We start from the raw sequence: 24,868 nt of genomic DNA on the forward strand, positions 1-24,868 counted from the left end.
AAAGTGATCACAGTACCTCCTGGCAGAGGTAATAATAGCATAACAACCAATAAATAATGACTCCAAATTTAAATCAAAATTTCATTGTAAAAAGTTGGTATCAGATCGGTATTGGTAAAACTAATCCCAAAAAAAATCGTATTGGAAGCAAAAAATCCAGATCGGGACTTCACTAGTTAAAAACATGTTAAGTGCAAAGGGAGGTCACACTAAATACGATCACTTTGGTTTATAGAAGCTGTTTTTACTCTTAAACCTTTGTTTTTTCCTGCTGTTCATACTTCACATATATCAGATTGGATCTAAATACAGAGACAAATGCATGTGTGGACATTAGAACTGTACTAAACCAACAAACCTAATGTTGAACTCGGGTTTTTGCACAGGACTGGAAATTCAACTGCCAACTCTTGTTGCTCAAATGAGTTCATGTACAGCAGTAAAATATAACATACACACAAATACATCAGTTAAATGAATCAAAACCACTAATACATTAATAACACACTGGCCATTTCATTTACAACTACTACGTTTACTGTTCATACTTCAAGTACATTTTATTGATAATACTTATATGCTTTTATTGAAAGATTTTACTGCAGAGCTTTGACTTGCAGTGGAATTTAATCACGAGACGTGTCAAAAAAAGCACTGGTTGATATTTAAGGCAAAAGTTAAGAGTTAACAACAGTGGCCCAGAGGTGCAACAGCCCAAAAAATTATCCACTGTAAGATAAAAAAGAGAACAGCCCAAAAAATTATCCACTATAAGAACAAAAAGGGAACAGCCCAAAAAATTATCCACTATAAGACAAAAAAACATCATCCACCTTTTCAATTAAGGGGGCGCTGTTTACCCAGAAGGTCTCTTCAATTAAGGCCACCACAAAAAATAAAAGCATAGGCTGAAATTTTTAAGGCCTTCAGCTGATGTGGCTAAAGCTAAGGAAGTAACCCACCGGAAGTGGAGGTCAGTGCACTAAAAATAAAGTTATTTTAAAAATATTTCCATTAATATAGTTTGTATAGTTAGTAAGTTTTTGGGCTGTTCTCTTTTTTTCTTATATGAATAATTTTTTTGGGCTGTTCTCTTTTTTTTTTCTTATATGGATAATTTCTTGGCCTGTTGCACCTCTGGGCCATCGCAGTTAACTAGTCGTTAAGTCCGACGTCATGAAGCCTGTGTCTTCATTTAAATATCACTTCTCTGTTTAATAAAGCACCATCTGCATTCATTTATGTGACTCAAATACAGTTAGAAGTCGCTTTTCCACCAACATTTCCAGGAAGTGTTATTTCTGGGGATTTATTTACATGGGTGAAAGAATTCCTGGTAATCTGTGTTGGTTTGTGGTAAAAGAAACTACACTACACCTCCAGTCCAGTAGGTGGCGGTAAGAAGACGTTTAAGGCCAAACAGCACATAGCCCCGCCCCCAAGAAATCCAGGAAAGCTAAAAAGTTCTACCATCTACTGGGAACTTTTTTCAGGGATGTTTGGGGTTAATGGAATGTCTTTTTTCCCAGGTAATTTCAGTGAAAACACACCAATGTTTTACGAATGCCAGTATAAATGCTGAAAGTTCCTGTGGTGGAAAACAGGCAGTTAGCACACTTTTCCAATGTCAATCTTCACCTGCTGTAGGTCGTAATTTTAAGTGAATTGAATTCTTTTTCCAGCAGAGCATCGCTGCGTGTTGACATAAATACAGGGTGTCCCAAAAAATATGACATAATTTCATCACATAATAATTTGTTTACATTTTTTTTTCTCAAAGAAGTATAATCATTTTTATTATTGTGCTTTCAGAAATAGACATGCCGCTTACTGCAACAGAAAAGGCGTTGTGTGTTTTGAAGTACGCCCAAACACTGTCAAATGTGAATTTGTTAGAAAAGTTCATAAACAAGCGCCAACAGAAAAGCAGATTTGGATGTGGCATTTGTAGAATAAAACATTTTATGTCCAAAATAAATCCTATTAAGTATCATTTCTCCTGACCATGTATCCACTCTGATATGGACATCTCAAATGATGTCAATTTTTTTGGGACACCCTGTACCTATACCTTATTTACCTGTCACATAAAACTCTTTTTTTTTTTTAAATTAATATCAGGTAACCTTTAAATATTAGTTAGCTAATGCACTAAATAGCCAAAGCAAAACCACCTCTCTGAGAAATGCACTTTTTTTGAGACTTGATTTCTTGCATAAATACACTGTTTTTGGACTATATTACTATTTACACATATTTACACTTTTTTTTAAATAGTTTTCTCAAAAAAGTGCATTTCTCAGAATTTTTCAGATTGGAGATTTTGCTTATCGGCCATCGTAACATTAACTACAGCATCAGCTTAATTTTTTCCCCATTAATTAGAACATGTAACTTTACTGATCAGCGTTGTCCACTTCCTCTGCTTTTCATCATCACATGTAAAGTGGTAAAAAATGAACTGGATGTGATTTATGGACTCAGAAACACAGAACTGCACTAGACTGAATACACAGGGTTCCAGCAGGGTCTTAAAACATTTGAAAAGTCTTGAATTTACAAATCTGCATTGAATACTTTAAAAAAGTTTTTAAAGGTATTCAATTTGATATGGTAGGTCTTCAGTTCTGTTGCCATAAACTTGTTGGGTGTATTGTGTTTAAATGTGTCTGTTTAATGTCCAAACTGCAACGAAAGTAACGTTAGTCGACTCCATTCCATCCTTTCCAACCCCACATTTTATATTGAAAATTAGGAACCAGTTATCGTTAACTTGGCAGCCCCCACTGAGAAATGATCACAGAAATGTGAATGCCTGGTTGGAGAAAAGATCATTCTGGACCTGGCTGACATGAGTGGAGAGGAAGGTGTTGGAAGCTCGCTGCATCTTATGGAAATCAATTCAGTCAGTCAATTCAACTTGGAACGATGGAAATCAAGGCATTGGAGTAAATAAATACATTTTCCTAAATTCTAGGAGTCACGAATTTTTGCCTGTATGGCCATGAAATGGGCTGTGTTCTAGGGTCAAAACACAGTATGTGAAATCTCTCTGACGGGACATTTTAGAGACAATTTGACAGACTAGTGCTGCTTTAGTTGGACCATAAGGGATTATTCAAAAGAAGAAGCTACTTTATATTGACATAAATGTTGGAATGGCAATCAATAAAAGTTTGCTCTCTGACAGGACGTTAATGTGTTTTGACCCTCTAATAGTTTTGAAAAGGTCTTAAAAAGTGTTACATTGAACTTGTAGAAACCTGTAGGAACCCTTAATACAGACGAATGAACAGAAATGGATAAGGAAGTAGGAAGTAACGTCACAACTTAACCGGATTTTCAACTACACGCCTTTTTCAACGATGCTGTTTAAGGTGCTTCATCTAATGTTCGTCTGGACCAGTCAATGAACACTTAAGTCTCTCGTGGATCTTCTTGTGCAGGTAAAAAAGACCTTTGAAGTATATTTACAGAAGAAAAGGCCTCAGTTCCTGCAGGTACTTTCTCCAACAGTTATTAGGACTATGAAGAAGTTCATCTGGTTTAACACATGTAAATAATCATAAAAGGAAAAAAAAACAAAAAAACTACTCATTTCTCGAGTATTGGTAAAGTAACGGTCCTGACACCAGAGGTGGTCGTTGTCACAGTTGTCGTTCCCAAACCAAAGTCTGCCTTGAGCAGCCTCTTCTGAAGAATGGAAGGACAGAAGTTGGATACGTAAGCGTCTTTAAACCCCGAATTACAGAAGCAGTACACCAGCGGGTCCAGCAGGCAGTCGATGTACGACAGAACCATGAGGCTGTCGTAGATCTGGACCACCACGTTCTCGGCATCCTGCCATTTCTTCAGCCTGACGACCAGCAGAGCGACCCGGGCCAAAGTACTGGGCAGGAAGCAGATGGAGAAGACCACCACCACGGACAGGACCACGCACACCGCTCGCCTCAGCTTGGTTTTCTCCCCGACGGTTTTCTTCCTCAGCCGGTTGACGATGCGGACCGTGCAGTAGACCAGGATGATGAAGGGGATGACGATCTGGCTGAAATAGACAATCTTAAAAGAGAAAAAACACCAGTGAGTATTTTTTCAACCATCCCATAAAGTATCAAAGGAGATATGGACAAAAGTATGTGGACACGTTGAATTCAGGTGTTTCTTTTCTAACAGAGGTCTGGGATACAAAACAATAATGACTAATGTCAGAATCTAGTTTTATACTAGTGCATTGGCCTTTTTGGGATCCACAGGTTCTAGATGTGGTAGTTTTTATGCTATTGTGTATTTGTGCATGCTGTACCGCATTCGTCCAGCAGTCACCGCCAAAGTGTTCTGGCCATAGCAGCTTGACTGCAAAGCTATTGTATTCCAAAATTACTAATATCTCCCAAAATATTGGTCCTACCAAGTTTCTGTTTTTGCTACTGTGTTCCTTGACCAAAACTGCAGCTGTCAGCTCTTTCCAGATTTTGTGTGACTCCCAAGGCACATGCATACACGCACACACACAGATGCCACTTGGCTTTTATTATATAGCTTGGGATAAATATCATTGCATTGCTCTAAATGAAATGAATGGAGTTTGATACTGAAATGGCAGTGTTTCTGCTACACTGATGAGTTTGATTTTGATTCAGAAGCGGTAACTTTTCCAAAACAACAGTATTTCTAGACTTTTTCTAAATACTGGGAAAAGCGTCTTGAGCTGTGTTGGTCGATTTTTCTGGTGGTAACAAAAGAGAAGTTATTAATGTTGGGGAAAAAAGTGTTTTTCAAGATGGAAGTTCAATTGTTTCTTCATCTAGAGAAGTCTGGTTAGCTCACTCGGTAGAGCGTGAGACTTAATCTCAGGGTCGTGGGCTCGAGCCCACATTGGGCAAAAGATTCTCCGTTAGATTGGCCTGCCTCTGTAAAATCTGTGTTTCCATTTCATGTTGTCTTCAACTATTAAAGACCATAAATTAATCCTGTGCTTGACTCCACACAAAACTAAAATTAGTCTAAAACTGGTTAATACTGTTGACGTCATAGAGACAGTGACTAGTATACAGAGGTGAATTAATGGGTATTTTGCGGTGGTAAGAAAGACAAATTATTAGTGTTACTAATAAGTGTTTTCTCCACTGGACACAGCTGTAAATGTGAAGGATGGAGTTTGATACTGAAATGTCAGTGTTTCTTCTACACGGGTGAGTTAGATTCTGAGGCTTATGAAGGTATAAAGTTATTATGGGATGTTCTTATCTTTGCTAGGTTACTGTTTGTTGATCCATGGTTCAGACTAAACTGTGCTTAAAAAAAAAACAAAAAAACAAAACAGAGCTAAGCTAACAGAGCTAAGATAAGAAAGCTACAATGTAAACTATCAGCTGCAGCTAAACTGTGACAGTTCTGACCTTGTTTGTTGGATTCCAAACAGATCTTTAGTTCAGCTACTGACAACACAAACCAACAGAAAAAGGGGATTTGTGGTTTTACTGTGGCTGTTTTCAGTCTAAAAACAGAGCTAAGCTAACAGAGTTAGAATGTAAACTATCAGCTGATGCAGCACGTCAACACTATAAGAAAATAAGTATTTATGAGTTTTGAGTTTGAAGAGGAAAACTTGATGATACTGTAATTTTAAGTGGGTTCTGGTACAAGACTGCCCCCTTCTGGTGAGAGTTTGGACTTGTTAAGGAACTAGCGACATTTCAAGCTAATAGAAAAAATGTAATGTGCCAGTTTTATGGGAAGTTGAGGAGTTTTTGTAAATAATTGTAGTTCTTTATTTTGTTTAAAACAGGAAACAAACATTCAGTCATGTTACTGGTATTACATTTACTGCTGTGGTAAAAGACATAAAGCTAAACTGAATCCAAGTAGCAACTTAACCCTTTATCAGGCAAGTGACTGCTTTTGGTAGTTTCCGCATACATTACAAAACAGTGACAGCAACAGTTCCAGTGAGGACAGTGAGTCAACAGTCTGAGGTCCGATGTGGTCTCCAGGGTCTGTAAAGTCCACCTCCGCATGAACAGTGAGTGGACCTGCTTTGTTAGGTACCATGAAGTAATGGTACTAATGTAAGGAATGACGTTCAAAGGGAGAATGTGGATGTGGACGGGGTCTGGATCAGCGCTTATGTTGGTCTAATGTTCTGAAAGGGATATTTTAATGTTCTAAAATACATGTACCTTTCACCTTACATGTGTTTTTCTTGTATTTTTTTATATTTACTTCTTGTATTTATTTATTTTTACCATTTACGGGTAAGGAACCAAATATGGTAACTTCAATGACCTCTATTTTCTACATGACAATACAATTTTTAATTTTTTTAAATTAAAGTTATAAAGTCTTGCTAGGTCCTCCAATAACACACAGAGATTGAAAATATGAATTTCAGAGTATTTCTATGAGTGTCCTATAAAGAGTTAAAGGAGTGATATTTTGTTTTTTTAAATGGAATTCTTCATTTTCCCACATTTCCCTGTGGTCTCCATTAACTGTAAATGCTCTGCTTGGGTCTGAATTCTTCATTCATTCAACTCCACAGGTCCATTTCCAACCCTATTTCTAAGTAATGAGACCAGAAAGGTGGTTTGGAGCGCTGGCCCTTTAAATGCACATGAGCCACTTCAGGCCCCGCCCCCTCCTGGTTGTTGGCTGTGCTTTCTGTCCCGTCCAACCAACAACTGAACATTTTAGGTAACTGGCTCCAAATTTGGACATATTTTCAGTTTTTACTACAACCGCTGCTGCTGACAAACAATTATGTCGAACTCGGAGAAATGTTCATGTGAAGTCTGGACCTTATATGTTCAAATGTTGTGACGTAACTAGTTATAAAACAAAACAAATTAAGCAGGAATTTACACAGGTTGACAAGATAGCTTTGCTTTTAACAACATGAAAACTGTCTTTTTTGAGGGCTGGCCCTTTAAATGCACATGACCCCACCCCCTTCCATTTTTGTTGACCATGCTTTCTGTCCCGTTCAGCCACTTGTGTTTATTAATACAACCAACAACTGAACATTTTAGGTAATCGGCTCCAAATTTGAACATATTTTCAGTATGGACTACACCCCCTGCTGGCAAACAATTATCGGAGAAATGTTTGTCGGAAGTCTTGACCTTATATGTGCAAATGTCATGACGTAACTAGTTATAAAATGTAACAAATTAAGCAGGAATTAAAACAGGTTGTAGAAATCAAGGTTATAATAGTTTTGGATTTTTCATTATAGTTTAGTTTTATTTAGTTTAGACTTTTTTTTTTCTCTAATTCAGTTAGTTTTAATTCATTTTTAGAGCAGGTTTGCTAGTTTTTATTACTTTTGATTTTTTTCTAAATGCTTAGTTTTAGTTTAGTTTTAGTATTAATTTTAGTTTTGTCATATCTTTTCTCTTCTTTGCCGTCGTATTCAAATAAATCCCGTACAGGACTCTGCTGCTTTCTCCCAACTTTAGTCTCCATGTTTCCAGGTAGAGTGGGGACCAGAAGACGACTGGAAACGACAAGTGACGACAAGTGACGGACCATGAAGTTCCGTATGGTGCCGCTAGCTAAAATTGCTAGAGTGAAATAAATCGCTTCCGTATCAATCCGACATTGACAAAGACGAAAACGAAGGGAATTTTATCCATAATTTTTATCTGTTTTAGTTAGTTTTATAAACACAGTACAGTTTCAGGTGGTTATTGTTTTTTTCTTTTAATTATACTTTATTTATTTCAGTTAACGAAAATGTTTTTTCAATTCTACTTTTCATTTTGTTAGTTTTCATTAACGATAAGAACCTTGGTAGAAATCCACTTGATTTTTGCCGGAATGAATATAAAGATAGCTTTGCAGCACCTGGAGGGTTCAAATTTAAACTGTATGAACTATTAGGGTCCAAGTACACAAATAAATGAACCACAGACTAATAAAAGTGGGTTTCGATATATACGACCCGTTTTAAACTGTACCTCTCTGAAGGTGTCGGTCACATCGTGCGCGGGGGTCTCGTGCTCGCGACCGTGGCTGTTACAACACTCGAATGTGGTAACCATGGTGGGGATGGTAAGGGGCAGCAGGAGGAGCCAGATGACGATGGAAATCTGAGGGGATTTCTTCAACACTTTGACGAAATTCCTCTTCCCGAGGTGGACGACGTTGAAGTAGCGATCGAGCGACAGGGTGATGAGGAAGGCGATGCTGGCCCCTCGGTTCAGGAACAGCATGAAGAGCATGGTCTTGCACACCACGCTGTTCTCGCTGCGACGGTTCCCCTGCTGATAGTGGTAGGCCTTGAATGGAAGACATGCCACCAGCAGGAAGTCAGCCACCACAATGTTGAACAAGAAGATGCTTTTGTTCTTCCAGAATTTGAACCTGAAGAGGAAGTGATGGACAAAAGACACGTTTGTTTAGTTTTTATCAAATCAAGTCAAAGTTTATTTATATTCGCACGGTGCAACAACATAAAAAACCCAAAGTGCTTTACATCTAAAAGCATGATTAAATTATAGATAGAAACAGGTTAGTCAAGTATCATAAATATGCATAAAACAATAGGACACAATACTGTATCTATCTAAGTATCAGAATATTTACTTGTAGGTTTTTTTTTGACACTGATAATGGATGAGCAGAGAGAAACTAGGTTCATTCTGTGCTGGTCTCCGTTCTGATGATTCACCACATTAAAGATAAGAACAATCATGTAGCAAGTTCCTGTCTTCACTTTAGTCATACAGTCACCTGACAAATTAAAGAAAAAAAACAATATTATAAATGAACAATAGATGACAAATTAAAGGGAAAAAACAATATAACAAATGAACAACACATGACAAATTAAAGGGGAAAAAAAGCATTACAAATTAGCAACAAATGACTAAAGGAAAAAAACAACATTATGTGCCTTAATGAGGCGTCTGTCCACCAGAACTGGAATAGAATAGAATAGAAAAGTAGAATAAGAAAATAGAATGTAGATTTAACAAAGTAAAATAAGCATAGGAATAAAGTAGAATAATATAAAAATAGACATAAAATATGAACTGACACAATATTTATAATATTAACAGTATGTACAGTACATTAAATGACAAAGGAAACAACAACATTGTGGGTCTTAATGAGCCTTCTTTCCAACAGAAATAGAATAGAATAGAATAGTGTTTAATGAAATGAGGAATTCTACTCCAGTCAGTGCAAACAATATGAATAAAAAGCCAATAAGTCAGAAAATAAAATCACAAATAAGAAAATAGATTATAGATTTAATAAAGTAAAAAAAGCATAGGAATAAAGTGGAATAAAATAAAAATAGACATAAAATATGAATTGACACAGTATTTATAATATTAACAGTATTACAACAGTATGTACAGTACATTAAATGACAAATTAAAGGAAGAAACATTGTGTGTCTTAATGAGCTGTCTTTCCAACAGAAATGGGTTGGAATAGAATAGAATAGAATAAAATAGTGTTTAATGAAATGAGGAATTGTACTCTAGTCAGTGGAAACAATATGAATAAAAAGCCAATAAGTCAGAAAATAAAATCACAAAAGAAAGCTAAAATAGTAGAATAAGAAAATAGATTATAGATTTAACAAAGTAAAATAAGCATAGGAATGAAGTAGAATAAAATAAAAATAGACATAAAATATGAATTGACACAATATTTACAGTATTAACAGTATGTAAAGTACATTAAATGACAAAGGAAAAAACAACATTATTTGTCTTAATGAGGTGTCTGTTCACCAGAACAGGGATAGAATAGAATAGAATAGAATAGAATAGAACAGAACAGAATAGAATAGCCTTTATTGTCGGTGTGTGTTCAGTGAAATTCGACCTACTCTTGTCAGTGTAAATAATAAGAATAAAAAGCCAATATGTCAGAAAATAAAATTACAAAAGAAAACTAAAAAGTAAAGTAAGAAAAGACAATATAAATTAAAGTCAAATAAGAATAGAACTGAAGTAGAATAAAATAAAAGTAGATGTAGACTATGAATTGACACAAAAGTTGCAAATTAACAGTATACATGAGGGAATCATACTTTTTTTTTTTTACGTTTGTTGTGTTACTATTTTTTATATCCAATTAAGTACTTATTTTTTTGTTATTTTCGTGTTCAAAAAGGTGAACCTGAGCAGTTTCATACCTGATTTTATATACACATTATACAAGAAGAGAGTACTTTATTGTTATATATTTTCGGTACTGTCTTTTCCGAGTGTGCAGTAAACGCCTCGTGCGTAGAGCAGACTGAATGGACTGGTTAATGAACACAAACTGTTTTGGAAAAAGAAGTAAATCTCATTCGCCTAAAGGTAAACTCCGGCGGTTGTTTACATCTGCGGCTTCAACGTTAATACTTCCTGGGTGTTGATTGTACGCGTGTGAACTCGACTGAATGGATAATCGCAGATCTAATGAACAACATCCCCTCTTTTTTTTTTTTTTTTTTTTGAGGTGGTTAATATATCAACCAAAAACATAGCGTGTCATAGGCCAGACCAGATGATTCACACAATGTTCATCAAACCTGTGTGTGTGGAGGGGGGTCCGGAAGGAGATGACTTATCACAGGGTTTTCCTTTAATTTGTCACTTGCCTGTGTAATATATTTTAATATTTAACATGATGTTATAACGGTGGCATTTAATTACTAATTTGTGCTTCTGTTTCTGTGGCGGAAAAATGAATGAATACCCACTGTGATCACAAAGAAAGTCATCTTTTCACCTCAGGTTTAGTTAACTTTTTTTGTGACTGTTCCCAAATGAATTTTCCTGTAGATTTAACTTTTCTAAATTGATTTATCACCATTTATCATGTTATCCTTTGCATTTTACATTTTTCACTGTAAATCATGTATTTTGCTATATTTAATTTCCTATATTCATATTAAATTTTCAGGAAAACTCAGAGTAAATCCAAATGGTATTATGTCAAAACAAAAAAAAAAAAGAAAAAGCGACTTTTTCAGTAATAATCTATCAACAACTGAACATAAACCCAGTGTGTCCATCCACTGTCATTGATTCAACTCTACCCTGGCCTGTCTTTTCCACATTATTTATTATTTTATAGTTTGTTTGTTTTTTCATGTTTGTTCATTTTAGTTAATCAATCAATCAATCAATCAATCAAATTTTATTTATATAGCGCCAAATCATAACAAAAGTTATCTCATGACACTTTACGTATCGAGACAGTCAAAACCAGATGCTCATCATCATCATTTGTTGCTTATTTTATCCTTTTTACTTGACTTTAATACATTTTTCGCCTGTCTTTTCCACATTATTTTGTAGGGGTTTTTTTTAATTCATTTTTGTTCATTTTATTCATTACTTTGACTGTTTTTGTTCATTTTGTTGCTTATTTTATCCTTTTTACCTGACTTTAGTACATTTTTTGCCTGTCTTTTCCACATTATTTATTATTTTGTAGGTTTTTTATTCATTTTTGTTCATTTTACTCATTACTTTGGCTGTTTTTGTTCATTTTGTTGCTTATTTTAACCTTTTTACTTGACTATAGTACATTTTTTTGCCTCTTTTCCACATTATTTATTATTTTGTAGGGTTTTTTTAATTCATTTTTTTCATTACTTTGGCTGTTTTTGTTCATTTTGTTGCTTATTTTATTCTTTTTACATGACTTTAGTACATTTTTTGCCCGTCTTTTCCACATTATTTATTATTTTGTAGGTTTTTTTTTATTCATTTTATTCATTACTTTGGCTGTTTTTGTTCATTTTTTTTTGCCTATTTTATTCTTTTTACTTGGCTTTAGTACATTTTTTTGCCTCTCTTTTCCACATTATTTATTACTTTGTGTTTTTTTTTGTCATTTTTGCTCATTTTATGTACTAATATATATATATAAACAAGTGTCTCCATCCACTGTCATTGATCCAACTCCATGGGTTTTACTGGTGAATCAAAGTTGTAGAAGATGATGGTGTTTTCATGGTAACTACGGAGCCTCTGAACGTCCAAATGGGTCATATCTGATGACCTTGAATAGATGACAAACTGAATTTTACACCAATTATTTACATGTATTGATAGGATTAGTGGATCAGCAGGCATTAAACAGTTTAAATCATTAGATGCATTTGAGTGCCAGTGGCTGTTTGGGTCTTTAAGGGTTAAAAGATCAGTTCTGGTTAAATGTGTATTTTATCGTCAACATGAGACACTGCAGAAGCATGACGTAATCACGCTGTCATCAGTGTGTAGTCTAAATAATACCTCACTGATAAGAACCGCTTCTTCTTCCGCCTGTTAAACTGTAGTCAAATGTGAACTTCATTTGTGTTCCTCCCTGCATTCTTTACAGTGAAGAACCAACGAATGATTCATAGTAAATAACAAGGAAGATTAAGTCATATCAGGTCGTGCAGATGTTTGTCTGATGCTGAAATCATTGCTTCAGCGCCAACATTCTGCACGTTTTCCCATGTATAAATGATCGACTTCGAACAACAAATCTTACTTCACTTAATGAAGCTTATGAACAAACGGTCCTTCTAGTGACGTCTTTTGTTTTGACTGGCATCGTGGTGATTTCTTAAAAAGTACAAGTATCCATTCATTTAGTAAAGCGTCTGTTCGTGTCATGTCATTGTTATTTTTAGGTCCAGTCTGAATAACACGAGTCTAAATGAAACTTGTTAAATGTGCACATGTAATTAGAGTAAGTTATGCTTGATGCAGAGCGTCATGCATATTATGTCTGTGTGGTTTATGTTGAGTTTTATCACATGGTTTTGTTAAATTAGGAAACAAGCATGCTGATAAAATCACTGTTGCAATGCAAAACTGTGTGTATGATTCATTCTAAAGTTCCAGTCGACTCATTTAACTCATAAAGACCCAGTGCTATTTTTATGGCCATTCCAAAATATTATTTCCCATCTATATTTAACTTTTCTTTAAGTGATTTATCCATGTATGATGACATTATCCTCAGTATTCTAGTTCACTGATTGAAATCAAATCAATTTATTACAAAACTAGAAAAGCACTCGGAGAGCGCAGACCTCCGCCAAGGCAGATCAGTTTCTATTCACTGATTTTTAACTGCTGGGTCAGAATTTTTAAACATCATGCAAAAATGAACAACTTTTGAATTCCAACCTAATACTGATTGTGAAAAATAATACGACTTTTTACAATATGAAGTGCAAAGTGTGCATAATATGCTCACCCAGGGATCGGCAAGTTAATAAATCATACTATAGTCCATTGCAGAGGTTCATGTAGGTGCAAATCCAAAGGTTGTTAAGTCAAAACAGAGAAAACCGAAGAAAAAGTGACTTTTTCAGTAATAATCTATCAATAACTGGTCATAAATCCAGTGTGTCCATCCACTGTCATTGATCCAACTCTGCCTTTGCCTGTCTTTTCCACGTTATATATTATTTTGTTGTTTTTTTTATTCATTTTTGTTCGTTTTATTCATTACTTTGGCTGTTTTTGTTCATTTTGTTCCTTTTTTTTAATCCTTTTTATTTGACTTTAGTACATTTTTTGCCTGTCTTTTCCACATTATTTATTATTTTGTAGGATTTTTTTATTCATTTTTGTTAATTTTATTTAGTAATATATATAATATATAATGTCTTTTCCACATTATTTATTATTTTGTAGTTTTTTTGGTTTATTTTTGTTCATTTTGTTCATTATTTTGGCTGTTTTTGTTCATTTTGTTGCTTTTTTTTTATCCTTTTTTCTTGACTTTAGTAAATTTTTTGCCTGTGTTTTCCACATTATTATATTGCAGGTTTTTCAATTAATTTTTGTTCATTTTATTTAGTTATATATATATATATATATATATATATATATGTATATATATATATATATATATGTGTGTGTGTGTGTGTGTGTATATAATTATTTTGTAGTTTTTTTTAGTCATTTTTGTTCATTTTGTTCATTACTTTGGCTGTTTTTGTTCATTTTGTTGCTTATTTTATCCTTTTTACTTGACTCTTGTACATTTTTTCCCTGTCTTTTCCACATTATTTATTAATTTGCAGTTTTGTCTGTTCATTTTTGTTCATTTTGTTCATTACTTTGGCTGTTTTGTTCATTTTGTTGCTTATTTTATCCTTTTTACTTGACTTTTGTACATTTTTTGCCTTTCTTTTCCAAAAATGAGCAACTTTTGAATTCCAACCTAATACTAATTTTGAAAAATAATACGACTTTTTACAATATGACGTGCAAAGTGTGCACAATACGCTCACCCAGGTATCAGAAAGTTAATAAATCTCATTATAGTCCATTGCAGAGGTTCATGTAGGTGCAAAAACTCATTCGTGGCAAAAGGATGTAAGTTACAATTGACTGATGATTCATAGATAAATAATGACATCTGAGCCTCCACTTCTGTTACGATACACAGGCTGTGATTGATTGTGATTCATACCTGAAGATGAAGATGTACAGGACTGACAGGTTGAGCGGCAGACCCAGCATGAACTCCCCAATCATCACCCAAGACAGGACGTTATATGTGAGCGGCTCAGGCGTTTTGCAGTCGTCTGGTCGAACCGTGGTTACGTTTCCTTGGTTCATGTTTGCACGTTCAAGTAGGAGAAGTTACGGTCAGAGAAGCAGAAGTTGTTGGAGTCGCCTATGTCATGTAATACGACGGCATTAGTTTAAAAAGAGCCTGGGTGAGAAACTTGAATCTGTGAGGTAGCTGAAGCGAGCAGACCCCCCCCCTTCCAAAAAAAAAAAGACAAATCTCCAGTCTTCTCACTGTGATCCGTTAAATTCAACAGCCCCCTTCTGAGAGCTCTACAGTAACTCCGGAGCTTTATGAAGACCCCGACATCTGTGCCAAAACATACCGAAGACGCCTCCACTGCAGAAAGGAAAAAAAATGTGCCTGTCATGAACAGAGAAAACACACTCTCAGTCAGTGCAGATCCTGTGTGTGTGCAGCTGCCTCTGGTTCTGCACAGTAGAAAGACTTTATAGTCAGCTGGAGGTGTGGTTAAAAGACTGAGACAAGCCCAGCCTGAAGAAGAAAAAAAAAAAAGAAACGCCGGTGTCTTCCTCCCTGTCTTTACGTTCTACACAGAAAGGAGTAAAGTGGCAGTTCAGGGTGTTTTTCACCACATGTGGGGAAATTCCTCAGGTGGTTGACTGTTCGAAACCATCGTGCCTGCACATGTCTACTGATACGTTGGATACAGTACAATGACATTAACAGTGGAAAAACAGCGTCATTTAAGAGGAAATGGCATTTAATACAAACTGGGTCTTATTATGGTGGTGTTGTATGTACATAGAAGAACATATGGGATTCAAAGGATGGGTTTTCGAGGGGTTTAGCTCATTAGCAGATGAGCTAATGTGAAGGCGTTGGCTTCGTCATTGTCTTCGTCATTGCCGTTTTCGCCAGCGCTGTTTTCGCCACCGCCAGCTGTCTTCGCTGTCTTCACCGATTTCACCATCTTCGTTGCCGTCGTCATAATTGCTCTCTTCATTGTCTTCGTTGTCCCCGTCTTCGTCATCATCATCCTCATCTTCGCCATCATCGTCTACACCATTGCCGTCTTATCCATCGCCGTCTTATCCATCGCCGTCTTATCCATCGCCGTCTTATCCATCGCCGTCTTTGCCATCGCCGTCTTTGCCATCGCCGTCTTTGCCATCGCCGTCTTCGCCATCGCCGTCTTCGCCATCGCCGTCTTCGCCATCGCAGTCTTCACTGTCTTCGTCGCTGTCTTTGTCACTGTCTTCGTCGCTGCCATCTTCATCACTCGTGTCTTCGTCACCGCCATCTTCGTCGCCACCGTCTTCGTCGCCACCATCTTCATCACCGCCATCTTCATGTTTGTCATCCTCGTCTTCGCCATCGCCGTCTTCACCACCGCCAGCTGTCTTCACCGACTTCACCATCTTCATTGCTGTCTTCGTCATCGCCATCTTCGTCATTGCTCTCCTCATAGTCTTCGTTGTCACCATCTTCGTCGTCGTCATCCTCATCTTTGCCATCATCGTCTTCACCATTGCCGTCTTCGCCATCGCTGTCTTATCCATTGCCGTCTTCACCATTGCCATGTTCTCCATCGCAGTCTTCACTGTCTTCGTTGCCATCTTCGTCGCCGTCTTCGTCGCTGTCTTTGTCACTGTCTTCGTTGCTGCCGTCTTCGTCGCCAACGTCTTCGTCTTTGTCATCCTCATCTTTGCCATTGCCGTCTTTGCCATTGCCGTCTTTGCCATTGCCGTCTTCGGCGTCTTCGGCATCGCCAGCTGTCTTCCTCACCATCTTCATCACCGTCTTCATCATTCTTGTCAATGTCTTCATCGTCAACATCTTCGTCATCACTATCTTTGTCATCGTTCTCTTCATTGTCATCATCAACGTCTTCATCATCGCCATCTTCGTCATTGTTCTCTTCATCGTCTTTGTCATTGCCGTCTTCATCGTCACCATCTTTGTCTTCCCCATCGTCGTCTTCGGCGTCTTCGCTGTCGCCGTTGTTGTATTTGCTATCGTCGTCATCATCATCATCTTTGTCATCGCTGTCTTAGCCATCGCCATCTTCATCGTCATCTTCGTCATTGTTGTCATCGTTGTCGTCATCATTGTCATTTTCGTCATCGTCGTCTTCTCCGTTGTTGTCTTCTCCATCACGATCTTCTCCGGCGTCATCATTGTTGTCTTCGTCAAGGTTGGCTTTGTCATCATCGTCATCATCGTCTTTGTTAGTAATTTCTTTAAACATCTTCTCCCACAAAACTACTGGCCGGATTAATTTCAGACTTTTTTATGCGTCTTCCTTGGGACAATGTCTACAAAGTTTGTTCACAATTTTGAGAAACGTTTTTTAAATTGCTGCCGAATTTTTGAAATATTAAAAATGTGTCTTCCTTGTACCGGTCCATATTTTAATGGTTTATAACATGTAAATAGTTACAGATATCAGTCTAGTTCCTATTGATCACTGATAGAAGTCTCATATGGACTTGGATTGAATGAGTTCAGTTCCCCTTCAGTCAAAGTCCTGCCCACTTCTATTGGTAGACTGATCTTCATCCAGACCACAGGACTGGAACATAGAACAGAACCTGACAACCTCCCAAATTCAACTTATTATTGATTCTTGATAGAACATATATGATACTGAGATACAGGGACATAGGTCCTATTTTTTTGTTTTGCTTTTAATGGAACCAACTCCTATGGAAAGTCTTAACCAATTCCTTGAACTATGACATTTTGGCTGTAAAAATGAAACTGTAACCACAGTTGCGCATGAGTTTCGTTAAACTGACTATTATCTGGCTGTCAATCGAAGAAGTACCAGCAGGTTAAACAGGTTTATCATTTCATTGGCCATAAACTTTACGCATGATGTGTCAGTGATCAGATAGAGCTGTGGATGATAGACTCCAGACCACAGAGCAGAGGTATGAGAGCTAAAGGAGACCACTTGAACGTGGAAACACCGTCATCTCCTACAACACTGACTCACCAGTAAAACCCATGGAGTTTAATAAATGACAGCGGTTGGAGGTGTTGTTTTTATGCTGGAAAAGTCACTGTTGCCTCAGTTTTCTCTGATTTTCTATAACAACCTTTGAATGAACTCTGAGCTTTTATGAACATCTACATAAGCAGTAAATTACATTTTGAAAAATACCTGATTTTCACAGGAAAAATGCAAAATGCAGAGGATAACATTGTGAATATTGAAAAATTCTTTTGGAAGTTGAGCTAAAAATAATTTCTGACACTTTATGCTAATATCTGGTTCATGTTTAATATTTTGTTGGTCTATATCGTGTGTATTCAGTATGTCTGCTTTTGGAACCCATGTTTTTGACTCCATGTGCAGAAAACAGGTGATTGGATCCATAACATGTGACACTTACCTGAATTATACAAACTATGGCACAAGCAGGACTTTAACCCCGTAAAGCCTGAACCATGAAATCATTGACAGAAAATTCCACTTCTTGAAAACTGGACCCTTTATTGGTCCTTCTGAACAACCAAAAAATTACTTTTTCAAGTATCAGTTTTCATGTATGAGTTTAAATTTTGTATCGTATTTGATACATTGGGTCTCAGTGCTGAATATTATTATTTTTGAACAAACAAAAACATAATATAACACAAACATGTGTAACAAATTGTTAATTCCTTTTCAAAATTGTCAAAGTTCTTCCTCCTTCCTCATTAATGACAGTCTTGTAGTGTCACTGGAAAGGCCTCTGGTGAATAAATTCCTCCCCCCTGGTGGATTATGTGTGTATTGCATGTATCTAATTGTATACATCAGGTTTAAAAAAAACAAAACAAAAAACTGATCATGTAGAGGGCTTCAAAACTCACGTATCAAATATGATACGTTTGGTGTTATAGGGTTAAAAATGAAAGTTGTCCTTATTCAGAGATTATATTAGTAATTTCAAATGAATTAATAAAATGATTGTATGACTTCCTTACATCACCCACTGACACATTTTACCACATTGTGACTTGAATTAGACATTTACATTAACAGTCATCTGACAGCGATCATAAACTCAACCATGTCGTGCAGTTTTTTTTTTTTTTTTTATTAATATAACAACATGAACAGAACAGAACAGAACATATGAAAAATAAGAAAATATGCAAGTAGAAATAATACATCCGTTTACACAAAGATCATAAGTCTTACGTAGAATAGTGGTTTTGATAGCTTTTTTATTTTTAGAATATTGAATACTTCAAATATATTGAGTAAGTTCAATTTGAAAGATTAAAAAGGAAGGTTTGTGATTGGAGAATTTGGATCTATGAATGTGATATTTTGCTAAAAATAGAATTAGATTGATGATGTAATATTGATATGATTTATTTGCAGGATATGAGAAAACATTAGGGCTGGGTAAAAAAAATCGATTTAATCGATCTTAGATCGATCTCATTTTAATTTTGTGTTATCGATTAATAGTGGATGAGATCGATTTTTCAGAGTAGGACCGGGAGTACGCGGAACCGCGGGTGGCTCCGTCTTGCGAACACCTGAGGAAGACTTGGTCTCACTCTGGAAAAAGACGTGGAAAAGACTCCTCCTCTGCTGGAGGTCCTCTGGCCTCAAGCTCGAACCCGCAGTGTGAAGGAACTGGCCATCCGGCGAGTTGCGGAAGCCGGTTCTTGGAATAATAAGTTGGATCCATACTATCACCTATGGCTGAGTATGGAGTTAGAGGAATAGTAAAGCAACAATGCCTGACCGTTATACTTCACCCCTACCCCACCCCCCGCTGCCCGACCAACATTCACGGAGTGCGTGCACCCCCCAGCCCCACTCCACTCCGACCAACAATCACGGAGCAACCCCCCCCCCATGTGTAGAAGCCTCCAGCCATAAAACAGAATAAAGATGACGAAGTATGTTCTAATCCACTGTAAAAAACATGGCAATGTTTGTGTCCTGTTCATTATTTCAGAGCAGATTCAGCTACTTCCTGCTGAAATATCATATTTATTTCCTTTCTAATATCAATATTGATCCCAGCATTGATGTGTTGCATGACTGCAGTAGTCAAATACTCAGGTTACAACTCGAAATTGTACTTTGGTATCACTAAATTAATCTGAATCAATCAATTAATACTGATCTACAAAGACACTAAACACTGAGTACCAGGCAGTACATGGTTAAAATTGTGCCCAATTTTCTTTAAACATTTCAGGTTGTTCATATTTGTTCAGGTTATTCACATTTTATTGTTACAGGATAGTTTATAAATGTAAATATTTTCAGAATTTAATGTTATTTTTTGCACTAAAACAAAGACAAAAAAATTGAAGTTATTATTTATAGGCATAATATAATATTTTTTTCACATTAAACTGAGAAGAAACTATGCAGTCATTATTTTTTATAGGTTATTCTGCTGTTATGATTTGACTGTAGCTCATATTGGTCTGTATGTGGAACCTGAACGAAAATGAGTTTCACAGCCTTGACTGAGGAATTTTTTGCACTTTGCAAATTCATCCCGTGGGCTGGATTGGAACCTTTGGCGGACCGCATTTGGCCCCCGGCCCGCATGTTTGAGACCCCTGGTACAGCACATTTCATGTACAAGACAATTCAAAGTGTTTTCCATAAGACATTAAAAGCATTACAGCAGGGAAGCAATAAAAAGTATAGGCATGAGAGAAAAAAAAGAAAAGATTAAAAAAAAAACAGCAGATAAACCGATAAAAACTTTTAGCTTAAAAGAAACATATCATATATAGGTGTACGAAAACTCAGTCACAACCTGCTTGTTATTTCAATTTTGGTTTTGGTTACCTGGAACTACTACATTTTGGCTGTAAAAATGGAACTGTTACTGTTGCATGAATTCTGTTGAACTGACTTTAATCTGGCCGTCAAATCAAAGAAGTAGGTTTAAACATGTTTATCGTTTCATTGGCAATAAGTATTACTCATAATGCGTCAGTGATCAGATAGAGCTGTGGGTGAGCAGAGCAGAGGCATCAGAGCTAAAGGTGACCACTTGAATGTGGAAACACCGTCATCTTCTACAACATTGATTCACCAGTAAAACCCATGGAGTTTAATAAATGACAGTAGTCACTTTTCCATTGGACGTCTGCGCAAAACTTTACCGATATTTACTAAATGTCGAAAAAACAGAAGTGTGTAATGTCAGTTTTTCCATTAAATCACAAATGCGATGATTTGTTTATTTATTATCACAAGATGACACAAGAAGTCATTCCATAAACATGGTGACGAACGTAAATATGGTGTTGATTTACAGAAATATTGATTATTATTATATATTACCCCTCTATCTCATACGAAATTAAAAAATTATTGGATTTCCTGGTGTGTCCACACATATCGCCACGTTTCTTCTTCTTCTTCGCTTGTATTTGTCCAGTATGGTTAATTCAGAGCGGTGCCCCCTGGTGGATTAATTGAGAAATGCTCATTCCAATACATAAATGTCAATAACAGCACTTTGTTCCAGTCAGACGAATGACAACAACAATAAAGCACATTTACAAAAGGAACTAAGAACTGGAATGGGATTATTAAGTACTCTTATTGGTACTCGACAAGTACTCAAATGTAAATACTTGTACTTGTACTCGGTCTGAGAAAAAAGTGGTATCAGTGCATCCCTATTTATATATTACCCCTCTATCTCGTACTAAATTAAAAAATGATTGGGTTTCCTGGTGTGTCCACACATACCACATCATGTTTCTTCTTCTTCTTCGCTTGTTGTAACGTCCGTCAACATCCGTTTTTTTAATTCACCTGACTCTAGTTGTGATAAAAGGTCTTTCCATTGCAGTTTTGCGTAATTTATCATTTGCGCTACACCTGAAAAACCACCTCTTGCCAGCACCAAAAACTTTAAATCGAAAAATGAGACTTTTGGCGAAATTGTCGTTTTTCCATTAGGTCAGTTTTTATGCGCAAGTTATAGTTGCGCAATTTGAGGGTCAATGGAAAAGCGACTAGTGTTAACATAGCGGCTGAACCAACAAGCTCATAAATTCAACTTTTTGTTTTTTCTTGATAGAACATGCCGCTGAGATACAGGCACAATGGTCGTATTTTTTCTTTCTTTCTTTATTCAACTGGCTTTACTTCTTCAGGGCTTCAAATATATTTGGGTGCTTCTATGAAACTGGGTTTATTTCAGTATCTGTCACTTTTCCATCTTTTTAGACCCAATAATAAAAGGTAAATGTAGACATATTTCCCCCCAGGATGGACCTAATGATGACCTCAGATAAATGCAAAAGAAATTATACTCTTGCTCTGAGCCATCCCATAATTAATGAATTTTTAATCCAATATTGGGGCCAAAAATAGGACGTAAATATGGACATTAAAACTCCCTAGGTGTCAGTGCATTAGATGTGAAAACGTGTAAATGCTCTTCTATAGACTCTAAATAAAAACACTGTTAAATGTGTCGATCCTAGTGGCTTTTCTAATCCACACATGAGTTTTTCATCAATCTCAGTCTCATTTCAGGTTTTGTATGTAACCCATCGTGTCCACTGGCGTTACATGCAAGGTTATTATCGAAATGACGAAAGCTAGAATTGAAAAAAACATTTTCGTTAACTGAAATAAATAAAAACTATAATTAAAAGAAAAAAACGATTACTAACTGAAACTATATTGGGTGTTTATAAAACTAACTAAAACGTCTAAAAATTACGGATAAAATTCCCTTCGTTTTTGTCTTTGTCAATGTCAGATTGATATGAAATTGATTTATTTTGCTCGAACAATTTTAGCTAGCGGCACCATATGATATTTGAGGGTCTGTCACTTGTGGTTTCCAGTCGTCTTCTGGTCCCCACTCTACCTGGAAACATGGAGACTAAAGTTGGGAGAAAGCAGCAGAGTCCTGTCTGGGATTTATTTGAATACGACGACAGAGAAGAAGAGAAAAGATCCGACAAAACTAAAATTAATACTAAAACTAAGCATTTAGAAAAAAAATGAAAACTAATAAAAACTAGCAAACCTGCTGTAAAAACGATTTAAAACTAACTGAATTAGAGAAAAAAAAGTCAAAACTAAATAAAACTAAACTATAATGAAAAATCCACAACTATTAGAACCCTGGTGACATGCAGAACCTGCCCATTTAAATACAAATAAATTGCAAATGATTTTTCAACAGCGGTCATTTTTGTGAAACACTCTGTCTTGCATAATTAGTTCAGTTCCCAAAATGTACCTGTGAGAAAATAGAGATATAAAAAAAATAGTGGCATGTAATTTTTGTGTCCTTTTGACCGTGTTACATGCGGATTTTTGTATTAAATATAATGTAAAATAATATTAAAATGTGTTTTATCTGAAAATAGTTTCTCTTTTATCTCAGTGAATATTTATTTTCAAATTAGACCCACAGTGCTTCCAAACTTGCTTCATAACATTAGTCTACATCTGGTTTGAATTTTTAGCCCCCATGTCCTGTTTCTAGGACCAGTTTCAGAGAAGAACCCAGTTTTAGGTTTCACTGTGGTGTGTCACTGTTGGCATGTGTTATGCTTTACCTCAACACTGAGGCGTTTAAACACACGGTGAATAAATATCATACTTCTCCTAATTCTTAAACTGACTAAACAGCGACAAACAAACCTCCAAAAACATGTTGCAGCTCTACTTTTCTGAAGAGGTTTACATTGGAATATGAGTCAATAGTTCCACTTGCTCAGAGTTTGGGATTTGTGGTGTAATGTCACATCAACCTCATAAATGTCTGAGCATGTTTACATCCACATTTAGTTGAAATGATCTCGAAGACGGCATCATTACACCGTCACATGGGTAGAGGTGTCTGGGGTAGGTATTAGTAAGAACATTTTACTGAGAGAAGTGAAGAAGAGATGTCTCAACTCTCACTATTACAACATTTTAGGTTTTGATAATTTGACAAAAATTACCTTTATCTGTGCTTTAACACATAAAGATTCACCAGCAACCAGAAACATCTACTGATCTAAACTGTTTAATACCTGTTGATCCACTAATCCTATCAATACATGTAAATAACTGGTGTAAAATACAGTTTTTCATCTTTTCATGGTCATCAGATATGACCCATTTGGATGTTCAGAGGCTCCATAGTTACCATGGAAACGCCATCATCTTCTCCAACACTGATTCACCAGTAAAAACCCATGGAATTGGATCAATGACAGTGGATGGAGACACTTGTTTATATATATATATTAGTACGTAAAATGAGCAAAAATGACTTAAAAAAAACTACAAAGTAATAAATAATTTGGAAAGGAGAGGCAAAAAAATGTACTAAAGCCAAGTAAATAAGCAAAAAATAGTGAACAAAAACAGCCAAAGTAATGAATAAAAAAACCCTACAAAATAATAAATTCTGTGGAAAAGACAGGCAAAATCAATCAATCATCTTCTCCAACATTGATTCACCAGTAAAACCCATGGAGTTGGATCAATGACAGTGGATGGACACACTGGGTTTAGCATTCAATTATTAACCCTTTAAGCACCAAAGTTGCTATATTGTAACAAGCAACATACCTGACTGAAACAGACCATAATAACTCCAAATAGAGTTTCCAAATCTTGTTACCACCTCCCACCAATAGATGGCGGACGTGTGCCCCTTCAATTCTAACATTTCAGGGCATGTTCCTATTCAAAGTGAAGAAGAAAATCCAGTTTAAAGGTGTGGTCCTGAACTGGTTTAGTTCAAAAGTAAAGTTGATTTAGTTTTAGTTTGGATAGATAAGGACAGATTTGGATAAAAAGATTACTTACTTACTGCATTTTACTTTCTACTAATGTTTAAGTTCATTTATTTTGAGGATAAAATGACAAAAAACAAAAACACCAAGAAAACTTCCATGTAAATATGTTCAAAGTTCAGTTTGTACTGATGCTTCACTGTTCTCTTTTCTCTTTATTGTTTTATCTTACCTGTCTTAACTCTCTCTTTTTCATTAACCCTTTCATGCATACTGGTCACTACAGTGGACAGCTATTCTACAGCTGTTCTCTTGTATATTCATGGATTTTGTTTTTTTTTTTTTTTGCGCATATCTTTATTAAAATTTTAAGACACGACATATCTTTTTTGACATGAATTGGTAACATTGTGTAGATCTCCCCTGAGCGTAATAGTTATAGTTTTCACGCAATTTATCGGTAAATACATGTTTCTTCGCTTCAAAAATTAAACACATGGTGTCCAGCTGAGTGGACGTTTTTGCAACTTCATGAAAAATAGGTTCATAACTTTTTTTTTTTATTATTACTATTATTTTTTAATGTATTTTTTAATGTATTTTTTAACATTTTTTA

The 24,868-nt window shown here is 36.0% G+C and overlaps 1 protein-coding gene across 1 annotated transcript; it reads right to left on the reverse strand.

Annotated features, from left to right (window-relative positions):
• Positions 1 to 3,085: 3,085 nt before the first annotated feature.
• Positions 3,086 to 14,954, reverse strand: LOC115414566 (12-(S)-hydroxy-5,8,10,14-eicosatetraenoic acid receptor-like). The gene is made up of 3 exons (XM_030127784.1): positions 14,443 to 14,954; positions 7,959 to 8,364; positions 3,086 to 4,059 (listed from the first exon to the last, which is right to left on the reverse strand). The coding sequence occupies exons 1-3, from the start codon at positions 14,589 to 14,591 to the stop codon at positions 3,595 to 3,597; spliced, it is 1,020 nt and encodes a 339-aa protein (XP_029983644.1). The 5' UTR covers positions 14,592 to 14,954; the 3' UTR covers positions 3,086 to 3,594.
• Positions 14,955 to 24,868: the final 9,914 nt, after the last annotated feature.

Source organism: Sphaeramia orbicularis, chromosome 24 (genome assembly GCF_902148855.1).
Source record: "Sphaeramia orbicularis chromosome 24, fSphaOr1.1, whole genome shotgun sequence".
Lineage (NCBI taxonomy): Eukaryota > Metazoa > Chordata > Actinopteri > Kurtiformes > Apogonidae > Sphaeramia > Sphaeramia orbicularis.

Bases quoted from the DNA above. Each gene is read 5' to 3' on its own strand.
- LOC115414566 (XM_030127784.1), bottom strand. From the start codon at position 14,591: ATGAACCAAGGAAACGTAACCACGGTTCGACCAGACGACTGCAAAACG. The intron at 8,365-14,442 runs GTATGAATCACA...CTTCCTCTTCAG, and splicing joins CTGTACATCTTCATCTTCAG to GTTCAAATTCTGGAAGAACA. The intron at 4,060-7,958 runs GTACAGTTTAAA...TTCTCTTTTAAG, and splicing joins TGACCGACACCTTCAGAGAG to ATTGTCTATTTCAGCCAGAT.